Raw genomic sequence first — 16,328 nt, forward strand, 5'->3', positions numbered from 1 at the left:
GCTCAGGGAGGCGGTGTTAAAATTGTTGGGTATTTTCAGTGAAATATTTGAACATGGGGAGGGTCATGTTTTAGAGAATGGCAATTGAGGGAGGGTCATTTTTTAGCACAACGGACTAAGGAGAGGGTCACATTTTATGCCATAAACCGGGCTTGATCCCCTCCTTTGTCTGAATTCTCCCTTATAACCCCCCCCCTAGACATTTGACTCAAGCTGATGAGTTTATATATATTATGGGATGTAATTTTATCTGCATATTAAAATGTACTCACAGTATTCTACTTACTGATGTATACTTAACCATCACTTGCAATTTAACTGAACTCAAACCTTGTATCAGGATATAACTTACAGACAATTGCAATCCAATGACGTAATTTATTATACGTATCAAAATATGTACAGGAATGCCCTACTATAGTTAGTTAGTTAGTTAGTTAGTTATTTTATTCACTGTACTTTTTAAATGTAGATACACAAAACCCAAGGCAATGGTACTGCTAACATAAGTTTAACACACTAAAGTAAAAGCCGATAAGTACAGAGGGTCAACCAAAGGCAGATGGTACATAATTATAGTACATGTAACAGTTCAGACCTGGAGTCAAAAACACTGAAAATTTAATAAACACTTCGGATTTACGACAGTGTATATGGACATTTTCATATATAGATCAGTAGTTCTAACACAAATTGTAAATGTCATAGAAAGCATGTATTGACATTAACATTATACTAGAACAGTTTAATCGAAGTTGTTGTAAGTATTTTCACTTTGAGTAAAAAGCTTATAAATTCAGCTTGTGCCACTTTAATTAATTAAAACATCCATTGGTTCTTGTTCTCTTGTTAATAACGACGACATAGATGTTAGAAGGTATTTCCACATAGAACAAATCATTATATTACATCACTATCATTATGCTTAGAATCCTACACAATATTGAAAGTTTGATAAAGATTGTAAAATTACAACTGTCATTTCGTTACAAATTATTTGAAGGGAACAGGGTGTTCATCGTCTGCTAGTCAATGAAGCTAACATTTCATATTAGGGGTTCACGATCATGCACTGTATATTGTTTAATCAGAATTAAAACGATCTTGAATTAACGTTTCTTTTCCGTGTCTTCTTGATATACGTACGCGTGCGTGCGTGCGTGCGTGCGTGCATACATACGTATGACGTCGAGTGCTGAATCGAGGTCACAGAAAACTGCAAAATATTGTGAATTGCTGCCTTGTTATGCCTATACGTAAACCGCCGCCGCCGTTGGTATAAACATGTCCTAGTATATATTGTACTTGTAATTTTCTTATTAAATTCTGACCCATGTTAAACTACTTGATGCATATTTCATCCATCTCTTCAACTCAGATGATCGCATAATCTGATTTTCTTCACTGTAATTCGATTGACTACTTAAGACTATGAATCCTTGTTATCAGATAAGCAATTTGCATTCAGATTTAAACATTGAATGTATAATAAATTAGCCTCTGTCTGTGTGTGTGTGTGTGTGTGTGTGTGTGCGTGCGTGTGTGTGTGTGTGTGTGTGTATGTATGTATGTATGTATGTATGTATGTATGTATGTATGTATGTATGTATGTGTGTGTGTGTGTGTGTGTGTGTGTGTGTGTGTGTGTGTGTGTGTGTGTGTGTGTGTGTGTGTGTGATGCCAAGCAAGGTATATAGGAATAAACATCCTCGTATTCATCTTTAATTTGTGTGTTTACCATCATGCATCGTTTAATACTCTTTTATGGACTATGACCTATAGTTATTTTACACATTCACAGTTGTGGATGGTAACACAACATGTGTTCTTGTGACGATATCATTTTACTCAGTACCTTAAACTGGGAAAGAACTCGAATCAATATAAGTTACATGATAAAAATATTACAAATGTGGTCATATGGAACCGATTATAAAGGGATGCAGAAATCTCTGTTTTAATTGTATATCGACCTATTAATGACAACTCAAACAACTGATACATAAAAACCATCGTCGTTATGTCCCCAAATCACCTCAGAAAAGTAATATGGTCTGACGTCATAAGATGTTCTGAGGTCATAGAAAACTATGGTGATCTGATACTATATGCCTGTGTGACGTCATGTAGTGGCTGGGGGTCATAGAAGCCTATGTTGGTGTGACATCATGTAGTCCTCTGAGGCCATGCACTGAATCAAGACCATAGAAAACTATGATGGTGTGACATCATGTAGTGGTCAGAGGTCAAAGAGAGGTAGGATGGTTTGACGACATACTGCCAAAACGTTGGTCTGATGACATAGAAAAATATGGTGGTCTGACGCCATGTAGTAGCTTGACATCATAGGGAATTATGGTGGTCTGACATATAGTGGTTTAAGGTCAGAGAAAACCAACATAGTTGTCTGACGTCATAACATTGTAAACTCATCGTCGCAAACCACGGCCTGTTTTATGGCAACGTTATTAACGAGCCTCCCACAGGTACTTATTTCGAAATATAGTGGTAGAAATAATAACTGGTTTGCGAGAATGTGTAAACTATGGTGGACATCATATAGTGACCGGACGTCATGTAGAAGCCCGAGGTCATATAAAAGTATGGTGGCCTGAGATCATATAGTGGTCTGAGGTAATAGAAAACTAGTATAAATGTCTGCTGTCATAACATTGTTCAGAGGTCATTGAAAACTATAGTGGTCTGCGGATAACGTTGCAGTTCTTCTGAGCAACAGCTGAGGTGCTTTATCAGTGTGTCGTGTGAGAAGATATCCATAACTGTAGAAATATACCTCACATATGCTTGGAGTCTATAAAATTGTACAGGAAAATACCCGGATGAGAGTCTCAATAGACTATGTTGATAATGGTTCGAAAGGCAAATTTGGCGATGAAAAATATGAATGCAATATTGTAAAACGTAGCTTGAAATTTAGTTGAAAAGATACGAAAAATTTTCTTGGTGTTTATCATACGTATAATATTAATAAAGAACTCTTCAATTATGTCAAAGATAGAGTATTAGATTAACCAAGGAATGTGTTTTGAGTTCTTCATTTTTATTCAGCGAAATTCTGCCAGGATGAATTTAACATTTTAATTTGATTTCGTTCATCAGACTTTCAAAAACATAAATGTTTAGTAAGTAGGTGTGCAATTACCATAGTAACGAACCTGTTTTCACCTTACTAGTAATCAAATTAGTATCTGTCATCTGTACACCTGAACACAACGTTTTACATGTATGTAGCAGGTGGGAATACGAGTATACTGTACTATTCCAGCTCTCCACTGTGTATAGTCATCGTAACCGTGCATGTATCTTCTCCACAGGGTCTATGATTCAGGCTTGGTAATATTGTATTGTGATAGTATTCTAGTGTAAAATAAATTCACAAAGTGATTTGCAAGCTTGCGACCCCCCCCCCCCCCCATGAAAAGACAAAAGGAGAGAAAATTAATTTGCCAATATTACCAATGCTGTGAACGAGTACGTGCAAAATCATTCAGGATATGCTCATGATGTGCCAGTTACCCATTTCCCAGGGTTCATTTTGCGTCAGTACTTAACCCCTTGACTGCTAAACACCCGATTTCACTTTCTTTTTAGGAAAGATATCCGACTCAAAGGCGTACAAGTGTATTTTGGTAGGCTTTAAAACACTCTAAATGAGTTTTATGATAGTTCCATCCACACTTGAATTCCCCTTTAACGAGACTAGATATACATTTCGGCCATTGTGAACTGACGGGTTCCAAGTAAACAAAAACGCCATCTTACCCTTTTTGCTCACACTAGCGCGAAACAAAATGAGACATGATTGTGTAATTTATCAAATATACTAAGAAAATCTTACGCGGTGCTCTAAGTATGAAATTCTTGAAAACCTTGTTAATTTGCAAAGCAGAGATTGAACAAGATCCAATTTGACACACAGTGTCATTCAAATCTTGATATGGTCATAAGAACATCTAAGAAAATTTTAGAGTCGATGCTGTATGCAAATGAACTCCTCGGTGAAATCTAAAGAATCTAAGAGCGGAAACGAAAAAAATGTAATCCATCTCGAAGACTGACTACATGAATACCATCGACGTAGATGGTGCATCGGTCTTCGAAACGTGTTATTACTGCAGCAAATATGTTGCGTGATTCAAAGTACATTTGTATGATCACGCCTTAGAGATAGATTACTCTCGGAGGAAAGTGACAAAAGCATTCGTTCTGCTTCTGGGGTTCAAAAGGGGATCAACTTTATTAAAGATGTTGTTGAATCGGGAAACTCGGTGAAGTGGGTCGATAATAGTAGGGTAGAGTTAGGGATACTTGGGGAACCTCACGAGGACATATTGGTATAAATTTACAGTATGGTAACACAATATCGGAAATTGCGTGCAGCGAACCAAACTGTAAAGACGTCACTACATTTCACTCGATGGAATGTACACCGTGGAGAACTCGCGTGAGAATGCCAGAGAATGTAGATTCGGGGTCACTTATGCGAAAGGCCTTTTCAGTTACATCGTGAAGACTATGCACTCCAAATTGAATTAATGCTAGTAATACAAGGCCATCTTTCACAAAGAAATGACTCGATTAGAAAGAAGCTTTTGAATACTCTTAATAGAGTCAGAATAGAGGCGCTGAGAGTGGATTATGACAGTATAATCAACAAACGTGTGTTGAATTTGCACTACAGCTTCCATAGAGTGTAAAGTAAAGGGAACACACAGACGATCGGTGTCGCTGAGATGGGGATCTCGTTGCAGCTCTTCAGATGCTCTGCTACAATCGTGGTAGCGGTCAGTTTTATATGTCCAGTAACAAATGGACAAGAATTTGATTTGGTCGAACCAAAGACCCCGGGCTTAGCAAGATTTATTCAGGGTGTATTAGACTGTAAGCACTGCCCGGGTCTTTCCCTTGCCATTGTAAAGGATGGCGAGGTTGTCCTAAAGACGGGGTATGGAAAGCGAAATTTACTAAGTGGTGAGCTGGTTGACGCACAAACCTTATTCCCTATTGGATCATTAACAAAGGTGTTTACTGCCATGACCCTAGCGGATATCATTCAGGGCAAATACCACATCAACTGGGATACTCCTCTGCGGCGTTTCCTTGACGACTGTTTTCGTCTACCAGATGAATTCAGAACTAATGAAGTCAATCTTAGGGATTTACTTGCTCACAAGATGGGCTTAGCAGAGAGTTTTCTACTACTGGTGATGAATACTAACATCTCCCGTGCAGAGTTCACAAGGTAAGGGTCACTGTCCTACGTCCTTGACAAAACTGGACAATACACATCGTTTGAATTCACTGATATGAATTACTACTTTGATAATGTGTATCACTGCAGTCAACGTTTCCAAAGAAAATTTTCATCCGTTCTTTCTGTACGTTGTTCACCAAATGTGCGTGTGTGTGTGTGTGTGTGTGTGTGTGTGTGTTTGTATGTATGTATGTGTGTGTGTGTGTACGCACGCACGCACGCACGCACGCACGCACGCACGCACGCACGCACGCACGCACGCACGCACGCACGCACGCATGCATGCACGCACGCACGCACGCATGCATGTATGCATGCATGCATGCATGTATGTATGTATGTATGTATGTATGTATGTATGTATGTATGTATGTATGTATGTATGTATGCATGTATGGCTAAATATTTGCATATTGTTTGTTTTCAGTCGACTGAGACATTTAGAAGTGGAGTATCCGTTTCGGACTAAGTTCAAGTATAGTAATAGCATGTACACTTTCGCCGGACACGTGGCAGAGTTGCTAACAGGGAAGCAATACGAAACACTGGTCAAAGAAAGGATATACGAAGCTGTTGGCATGGAGTCTTCGAAATTTGCTGCTGATGTGCTTGATAGTGCAGAAAAAATGACCAATTTCGCCACGTCGTATTTATGGAATTCAACCACCAATTCTCATATTCCATTGGACGTTAAACTTTTTGAGTAAGATAAATCACTTACATTGACAATAATGTCACCTGAAATAGAACATTGTCCAGGTAGATAACAATCGCACTAACATAGCTACATTTCATCTTTGGCTCCAAAAATTCTCATTTAACATTGCTACACATTCATTGTGTGAAATACTAATATCTTGGCTGATGATATATACAAAAACTTACAAATATCAATTCGTTAATTAAATAAGACGATGGTTATGTAGCAATACATGTGCAGGTAAGAATTTTAGTAGAGCCAAAAGATTAATAAATGTGGTAATGTTAGCAAGATTGTTTGTTAAGTCAGACGGTGCTATGTTTTAAGTAACGGATATAGTGGATATTGATAGATTTATCGGAAAGGCAACATAATTATTTTATTTTGGTCCACATTTTATAGTCCTGGTGTATAAACGCCCTAGATAGTTTTCACTGAAAATATGAAAATATTGGCGTTCAGCCACAACACGAAAACTATTTCAACAACAACAACAACAACAGCAACAACAACAACAACAACAACAACAACAACAGCAACAACACAGCTATAAAACTTGAATACTAAAATAATATAATAGGAAATTTAAAAAAACACACTAAGCTTTAGCAATAACACATAAATGTCCTTGCAATTTGTCTACCATCACACTGACCACCGAAAATTATCTCTGGAGTTGTTCTCACAAACTATATTTTTACCAGAACAATATCGAGTTCACTGTCGTTGTAAACGCTGTCATATGTATGTATTGATTCGTTTCCATGGCAGCATAAAGTTGTTTCCAAAGTAGTATCACAAACAGTTTTCTTAAGACATGTTCATCTCTCCTGACGTTTACAGGATAGTTCGCCTACATGCACCGGCAGGTGGCTTGGTATCCAACGCCATAGACATGGCCAAGTGGATGATATATTTCTTCAATATCACGAAAAGCCAGGAAGCCTTTAAAGAAATGCTGTCTCCACAGTTTGCTCTGAGAGGCTACTCCAAACAGACGAGGACAGACTATCCCGTGGATGACATCGAGACTGATTATGGTATGGGTATCAAGCATGGAATGTATAGAGGTACGTTCTAGGGTTTCTTTCATATATGACGTGATGGTTCAAATAGTAGCCATGGCAACCTGGAAAGTTACTAGCCCTCCTTAGACGGGAATGTAAAAAAAGACTGAAATCTGAAAGTGAAATTATACATTTTTAGACCTCATTTATTTTACAATTGCGGATATTAATATCGAATCATTTTCTGTGTCACGTGTTAAAAATAAATTTATTTGATTTTAAATCGAGGCGTTGACCACTAAGCACCATTATTCAAAGTCATGCTTTATTTAACCACCCACAGTTTAAGGTTTCTATTTCATGATCTGTTATATTGTGATTATTCTGGTTTCCATTTCACAAGTCTCTTCGGTGCTTTACTCCCATGGTTCAATTCGAATTCTTTGACAATCCATTTTGTGATTTTAGTGATAGAGTTCGAACTTGATTTTGCTTCGAAAAATGTTGAAAACTATTTCCAGTATTATCTGGGATATATAAATCTAATCTAGTTTTAAATATGGTATTTCCACTTACTTTGTTTTCTTCGTAGGTTATCACAGACTCTCTCACTCTGGCTGGTTCGCTGGTTTTAATTCGATGCTTTGGTTATTTCCTTCGAAGTCCATAGGTATATTTGGTGCTGTCAACGGACCTTACACTTCTGATGCTGACAGCGCCCTCAAACGCATTAACGCATACGTGTCCGACCTTGTGTTAGGAGAAGAACCTTGGTTAAACGAATCGACTGCTTGTTCCTATCCATCACCATGGAAACCATCCACGCGAAAAAGTGTAGGTGGAACAGAAAAACCTATACCGAGTGAAAAATCGTTAAAGGAGTACGAAGGGGAATACAGACACCCAGCATTTGGTCAATTTACAGTGTATCTGAACAACTCCGATGGAAATCTTCATTTCGCTTATGGGAGTTTAGGAAAGGGTTTGTTTACACCAACGAAGGAAGCAGATGTGTTCGGTATGGAAATATATAGCGCAATTTGGTACTTAGCTGCAGGTGTTGAGTTGAAATTCCGTAGAACTGCGGCAGGAAGTGTCAATGAAATTGAATTTCCAACCGATAATAGCCCAGGTGAGCCCGCAACACCAGTGTTTATATTCACGAGGGGTCTGAGTATACCAGGGTATGAGAATAACTGCACGGGGAAAGCTTCAAGTGGAAAATCGATTTCTTTTTACCTTGTCGTTCTGTCTTTTATCATATCGCAACTTTAAATATGGTACTTTACAACATCAATGTTTCTGTGAAATCCTTCATTTGTTATTTGTACAGTATCAGAATAATGTTAGCAGCACATGACCATTATAGCGCCATCAACGACACGATTCTACTTTTGCATCGTCAGTGGGTGGGTCGAGCTGGGCGCTTTATCGAAAACATGGATGTGATCACAGTTTGATTATGTAGTGATTAACCTACCTTCTGCATCATTTCAAATCATCATTGAGAACGAATAAAGCAGTCACCAAATTTAAAGTTTCGAAATTTCAGAAGACACGCCTCTTCGGCATGCATGCATCTTTTCATGACGAACTTGCCGCTCTGCGCGCTGTGACCAGTCTAGTAATTGATCATGAGTCTGGCTTACCAGAGTAAAGATTGCCCCGATGTATGAACGGATTAATCTGGCTCAATTCAGGTTTAGAAACTCTCGAGAGTTAAATTTTCATTACATTCTGACATTGATCGATGTCTCTAAGCTTTTAAAATGTACAAAAATAGATGTTTACCAGATGAAAACTAATGTTCGAACTTCAATGACTACTTGTAGAAAATTGCTTTTGCTGTTATTACGTTCATAGTCCAATTGGTTGAACACTTGTGTAAAAGATTCGTAATAGGAATTGCACACTGTACGTAAATGTCCAATTATATTAGCATTTTTGCTATCAGAACGAATTCTCTGACGTATTACGTTTAACTTAAAAAAATTTGACTGTACAAATTCAGAGATTGGATCATTTGGGCCATTTAAAAATGTGATCTTCATCATAAAGAGAAAAACGCACACGATATTTATGTACTGGCTAGGACGCACTTTGTTTCGTGTTGAAGTTAGGCACACATCTCTACATCGACACAATTAGTTCAACGTTGTACTCATATTTTTCAGGGAGTGGCGATGCGCAACTAGCGTCATGTTTGTTTTAGACTGCGCATAGCGTCATCACCACTCAAGGTTGAAAAGGTCGTTCTCTCTGTAGCTTCATATGAAATATTATGGCGAGATATTTCGTTTTAGTAAATTAATGTTCAGCTTAGATGTCTGAAATGAGTAGTCATTTATCAAAGTCATTGACCAATTACAGACTTAAGAGAGCAGATAAATATTATATGAATATGCCAGGGTAGAATATAAGCTTACAACTATTAAAATACAATGCAGGTCACCACTCAAGCATCAAATGCAACATAATCCCACCACTCTGAAATGTTATTTTCAGACAATGCATTTGAATATTGGATTATTTTTTTTATAGGAAGCTATTTTATTTGAATATACCTAGCATTCGTAGAGGTAACAGAAATTTGTAATGCATAATCATTTTCAGAGTGAATCGCACGTAACGGATAGCTCCTACCTTCTGTACCTTCTGTATGTGATGTGAATGGATTGTATTAAAGATTCAACTATACATAACTAGTCGTTGTGATGTACATGTTCTTACTTGTTTCAACTATTCGAAATCACATTTTTTTTTGTCTTTCAATTTGCAGTGTTTTCTGCGGCAATACTTTCACGAGTGTAGTTTCGAATGTATGTACCAAATTATATGGCGTTTGAAGCTTGCATTCCTAAGATGTGGTCTAATTATTGAAAATCGTTAATTATGCAAATTAATAATCACAAATCTTTACTAAAACCTAATATGTTCTTGTCTTTATTAGGGAACTGTGTACCAAGTTTTGTTAGAATTGATACATGGGTTTTCGAGATATCTAGTCCACAGACAGACAGACAGACAGACAGACAGACAGACGCAGACAGACAGACAGACAGACAGACAGACAGACAGACAGACAGACAGACAGACAGACAGATAAACTCATAATATAGCTTCCCCTTCAGATCTACACCCCACATAGACAAATACCAAAAATGCATAGCCCTAAGCCAAAGCACGGCTCGTCCATAGTTACATTGGGTAATAATCCCCCACCACTCCTGAACTTACACTATACGCATATACTCTGAGCGAAATATTCAGTTTGTTAAATCAGCAGTCCGTCATCTATACATGTCTTGATTAATTTCTCTGCCAAAGTCGATAAATCAATGGTGCAGACCATCTTAAACGACATTACAGTCCCCAGGCATCCATCAATGAATGCTAATTAACATGGGACATGACGTCATACTAAAAATACCCCCGCAGACACGCTATGACAATAAGACTACACGTGTATTTTTAATGACTGTGATATCACCACAGTGACATGATTTTATGTACGTCAAATGTATACATCTAAAGGTAGTATCTAAAACTATCATTTTAAATCTCAGGAAGGTGCTATATTGATGTTTACACTGCGGCACACTAAATGTCATTCTCTGTAAATCCATAAAGTGTCTTGGTAAACCCCTGCTTTCCATCGAATTGTCTTGGTAAACCCCTACATTCCATCGAATCAGTGTTAAGTAATCCATATTACAAAAAAATATTTCCGAAGGTCACTCGACATGGTCTAGAGCTATCCATTTATTATCAGGGCATTTAATTTAATTAAGTTCTTTCCACTTCACAGCGAAAATGACTGCAAGGAAAAATGCACATATTAGTGTTTTAATTTGCAACATGTCTTATGCTGACATGATACTGATGAGTGATGTATCAGAAAATACGTTGAACTTTTTCTAAATTGAAAACCGCGCCGTCTAGCTAGGCACAATTTATAGACTTATATGTTTTGTAGTTTTGGTATAGCCAGCAAAGTGCTCAACGAAGGATCTGTGAGATTTCACCATGGAAGAAGTTATAAACATACAATTACACTGAATGCCTTCCATAAGGACATAGCACAGTATTTTAATAATGGAATGCAAAATTCTAAGCTACAGCTATCATCCAAGCTTGCATTCGTTATATAGCGTCTCATTAGTGAAAATCATTAAAATATGCAAATGCATTATTAAGCTAAAATGTACGTCAAATGTATGCAAATTACTAATTAGTGTTAAAAGCTATATCAATAAGTATAATAAGTGTATCAATAAATGTTATAAAACACACTCTGTTAATATCAATGCATACACAAAATCACATGAAATTTAAATCTTACACTGTTAACACATTGCCTAATTACCAAAAGTCATTATTTATGCAAATACCTCATTAATATTCATAGTATGTGTACTAAAATCGAATCAGTACTAGCCATTTACCCTAAAGAATATGACCGTTTACTAAATTTCGTTTGAATTGAGCCAGTCGGTTTTGAGAAAGCGGTGACAGACACAGACAGACAGACAGACAGACAGACAGACAGACAGACAGACAGACAGACAGACAGACACGCGCGCGCATCGCTGAAACACAAACTTCCCTTCCCTTCCCTTCCCTTCCAGAAGGTAAAAGATGTCGTGAATGAGGTTAAGTAAAAACGTCGTCCCTTTATTTTCAAGTATGCCGTTCGGGAGTTACTTTCTCTGAATTAGGTTGTCAACACAGACATTTCAAGAAATCTTAACACACCCGCTAAGTTATCTATCGATGCATCACAATATTTCAAAGTTTGTATTTATGCAGAGAACGAAACAAATTACAATAGATAATGGAGTAATTCGACATTTGAGAAATTATGAGAATCTGCTACTAATTTGGTTGTTGAATACTCCTGAATACAACATTTTCATTGTATTTCAAGAATAATGAATCGACATTCCACGACATTGCCCTTCACGACTTTATTCAACTTTAGCACGTATTGTAAATTTCTACAGATGTAGTTCTGCTTCAAGTTGCTGACCAAATGCGTCAAGGGACTCGATTATGTTTACTGTCCCTTCAATTCCGGCCCCGCGAACAATTAAACACATTTAACAGTCGCTTCAAAGAGAGGGATAACGATCAGAATCTAGTCCCGTAATCACTCGACTATGCTTTCAAGCATGTTGATGTCAGTGGTTGATGGCTTGAAGTGTTCGGGTTAATGCAGTGATAGCTGTCCAATTTAACAAGATATATGTTTGGTTCAAGGGATTACATTACGTCAATAACTTCTTGAACTACTGACCTGTACCCTTATAATATGCCCTAGATTCAAAATATGCTTGTGAAGAAACTCAACATTTACCATCTCAGTCACAAATTCCACACAACAAATCTGTTATTTAGGTCAATGCTTTAAATTGAGCACTGAGAGATTCGTCGTTCGAGTATGTCTTCATTTGCTAGAGGTGATGATGACAGCGCAGTAAATCATGCAAGCCGTCTTCACTCTCGCATCATCAGTCGAAGTACAAAATATTACGATTGTGATTGCTTGAGTTCTTCGGGTAAACATGATCAAATTTGATATATGATGGGAATACTATATATCAGCGACTTTTGATGATAGTGTTAATATTTACAATCACAAATGACCTTTCCTAGTCGTCTTTACTCTCACACCATCAGTTGAACGTCATAGCATTATAATATTTATATTTTGATTGTGATTGTCGAGTAAGCAAGGTGGATACTACATATCTCGATAAATTTCTCATCCATACTGGCTTTTTTATGTTGTGAACCACTCAAAATAAATATTCATTGGGTTGAATTTTGATTACTTCATCTTCGGAATCAAATACAGTGTCAGTAATCGAAGCATGACGTTTGCGCTAGCTATGGACACTTATGTCTACATAAAGTTGCCAACGTCTGCAGAGCAATCGTCGTACTTGGCTAAGTGTAAAGGATGATCGCACAAGCTCAATAAGCGAACATCGTTCTTTTAGGACAAAACACCCCCCCCCCTCCCCTTAACGAATAATCACAAGTGCTTCATCATAGTTATATTTGAGGTATGTGATGTACACTATGATGAAAATTGTAGCCATGCCACTACGATCGATGTAATGTAAAAACATGATGGTAAACATGAAGTCCCAACCTTATGTCCCTGTTTACTGAGATGATGGTAAACACATTAAACGGAGGATACATTGTGGTGTGTATGACTTAATCAAATCACTGATGTATGCTGGGACTTTATTGTGTAGGGCTTTGTAAGTAAGCAGAAGAATCATGTAATTTATCCTGAAGCAAACTGGCAACCTAAGGGTGGGATATGGGTGAATTTCCTTGAACGAGTGATTATTCTAGCAGCGGTGTTCTGAGCAGGTTGAATAGAGCGATAGAGTTATTATTAGGAAGTATATCACATTAGAAGTACATTTTTTATCAACTTGTCAACATCCAGTAGTAAACACAGAAACGTTTATCATCAATGTGCGAGATTTCTGTATGCAATTGCATTATACGGTAACCCCTTCCGCACTCTGGAGATGTGCGAGATGTACAATTGTATGGTATACTACATTAAAGTAACAGTGACAATCGACGTCAGGATCCATATTTTATAAGAGATATCTTTACAAACAGATTTGGGTTTCGTTAGGAGAAATCTCTTGTGCTCTAATCGTCAATTGGAAATACTTAGCTAGAGGGGCTTTTCCATTCAATCTTGGGGGAGAAACAGTATCACCATAATGGCTGGTGGGGAGGGGTGTCCACCTCCCTCGATTAACACTTTTTTTTAAATAAGGACATGTAGGAGGCCGTTTAGATGCAATAAAATATAGGTTAAAGTCAGAGAATACTTAAATACCGTTAATATCTAATTTTTACTCATAATGGCTCTTTAGTAATCTCCATATCACTTTAACCATCTGTGCAAATACATACACACACACATACATACATACATACATACATACATACATACACACACACACACATACATACACACATACATACATACATACATACATACATACATACACACACACATACATACACACATACATACATACATACATACATACATACATACATACATACATACATACACACATACATACATACATACATACATACATACATACATACATACATACACACACACATACATACATACATACATACATACATACATACACACATACATACACACATACATACATACATACATACATACATACATACATACATACATACACACACACACACACAGATTTAAGGCAAATACACACAGTGCACATTCTCTCTTGGCTATCGACTACCTCATGATTAAATATATGGTTGGAAAATGGAGTGTACAGTGTTTTGCACAGGAGATGCAAATATCACAAGGTAAACGATTGCCACTGAGGTTTAACTTTTTTCAGAGTTAACTTTTGAAGAGACTTTGAGCTTCAATATTCTTGAGCCTTTCCAACCCCGGTTTTTTCACCACCCCCCCTTCTCCCGCTACCGTAAATTCATTTGTCTGACTCTGACTAACCAAACGACTAACGGGATGTGACATATTACAAACTTGGACATAACCTAAGCTAACACTATGAAAAAACATTCTCTCCCTGTCAAGCTATCTATGGTCAAGGGTATGACGAGAATGTGTACCGTTAATCAAATTGACGCATGCTATATTCGCCTGGAGTCGTATTTCTTTCTGCCTGTATTTGATTACATCATTGTCATCTCTCATAAAATGTGAACGATCATAGCTTATAAATACACTATTACTCTATTTAACGACCAGTAAAAATAAATGAATATTTTGGTAATGCTTGAACGATTGTATTTGTTAGTCATTTAATAGTCATAACCTTGGGCTAAATAAAACATGAAATAATGTACAAATAATTTTTCACATATCTCAGCTTTCAATAAAAGCTATTTTACAACTTTTACCTGCAAAGCCGACCGGCAATTAAAATTGAAATCTAAAACCCTTCTCTTAATGTCAAATTTCTTATAGTAGATTTGATGATATGCTGCCTGTGGTGATTTCTTTGAAGTTTGATATTAATACAACATAATCTAAACATCATTAATCCTGTTGAGGATTTGGAACTCGGGATAAAGTTCACGTCTATAATTAGTATCAAGAACGTGAGTCCAAACGCGTATTAAGCCACAGTGGTGGGTTTTTGTCATCCCCACGTAGATAAGTATGATCAATTTCAATACACTGTGGCAGCAGGCTTGTTTTACCGGCTTTTAGTCTATTAAAATCCCATTCATCTGTGAAAGCTAATAAGATAATGTTCGCGCCATCACTCAAGGAACCTGGATCAAGTTCCCTAGTGTCAATCCATTATCCTCTTTGGTGACCTTTGACCTTACATCTCAACACCAAACAGTGCACTGAAGTGCCATGTAAGGAATACACACCATTCGTCTTATACCTACGCATATCGGAGAGTTAGTTAATCATGCGACATGCCTAGAGATCCTACAAACCGTATAACAGTTACATTGCTAGCGCGAGTTTTGTGAATTGTGTTGTGTTGTACAGCTAGCTAACATCCTCATATTTCATTCTGGTAATACTAATTAAAACGGTTATATTAATTTGGAATAACTATCCAGGCATATCAGCCTGAGGGGGGTTGTTCTTCGAATGAACAGTAATCATCAATATTGCAATTAAAATATATCATTGTAAAAATGAAACAGTAGTAAAGTAAGAAGGGGCGAAAAGCTCGTTAACGACGCAGCGTATAGTAGTGGAGGCCCAGCAACTCAAATAATGTAAAGATCACGTCATTTCTGACATTGAATTGTCCCGTCTAGTCAACTCCAAAAGTGTAGTAATTTAAGTAATTTAAGGTCTGCGTATATTGACGACATTCACTCCTCACGACTTGATGTATTTTACACCCAACAGTCGTCGACGTTTTTCTTAAATGTAATTAACCAGCTTACATTTCAAAGTGTTTTTTTTTTAAATATTCTTTCTCGTCATATTGTTGCGACATGATTAATTACATGAGGAGGTGGGGAAGGTGTATGTCTTTATTTTTAACCGTTTGTACATTCTTGTTTCTAGGCAAAAAACGATATCACACCCCTGTGCTATGAAATCGACTATTCCATGACATATTTGTCAAATGGACAAATAAATTGATTGAATTTCTGTGAGACTGTGGTATATAAACACTAGCGTAATTATAATTACCAGTATATGCGTGTAGTACTATACAACTCTGTTACATGGAGCTAGCTGTCAACAAATGCGATGATAACTGTGTTATCATCGGTCGTGACGCTTGACAGTACCAGGGATCAGTGAACC

The 16,328-nt window shown here is 37.2% G+C and overlaps 1 protein-coding gene across 1 annotated transcript; it reads left to right on the forward strand.

The window, feature by feature from the left end:
• Positions 1-4,754: 4,754 nt before the first annotated feature.
• On the forward strand, positions 4,755-9,957 carry LOC144434413 (uncharacterized). The gene is made up of 5 exons (XM_078122864.1): positions 4,755-5,263; positions 5,703-5,978; positions 6,819-7,045; positions 7,575-8,166; positions 9,933-9,957. The coding sequence occupies exons 1-5, from the start codon at positions 4,755-4,757 to the stop codon at positions 9,955-9,957; spliced, it is 1,629 nt and encodes a 542-aa protein (XP_077978990.1).
• Positions 9,958-16,328: the final 6,371 nt, after the last annotated feature.

Source organism: Glandiceps talaboti, chromosome 4 (genome assembly GCF_964340395.1).
Source record: "Glandiceps talaboti chromosome 4, keGlaTala1.1, whole genome shotgun sequence".
NCBI classification, from domain to species: Eukaryota; Metazoa; Hemichordata; class Enteropneusta; family Spengelidae; genus Glandiceps; species Glandiceps talaboti.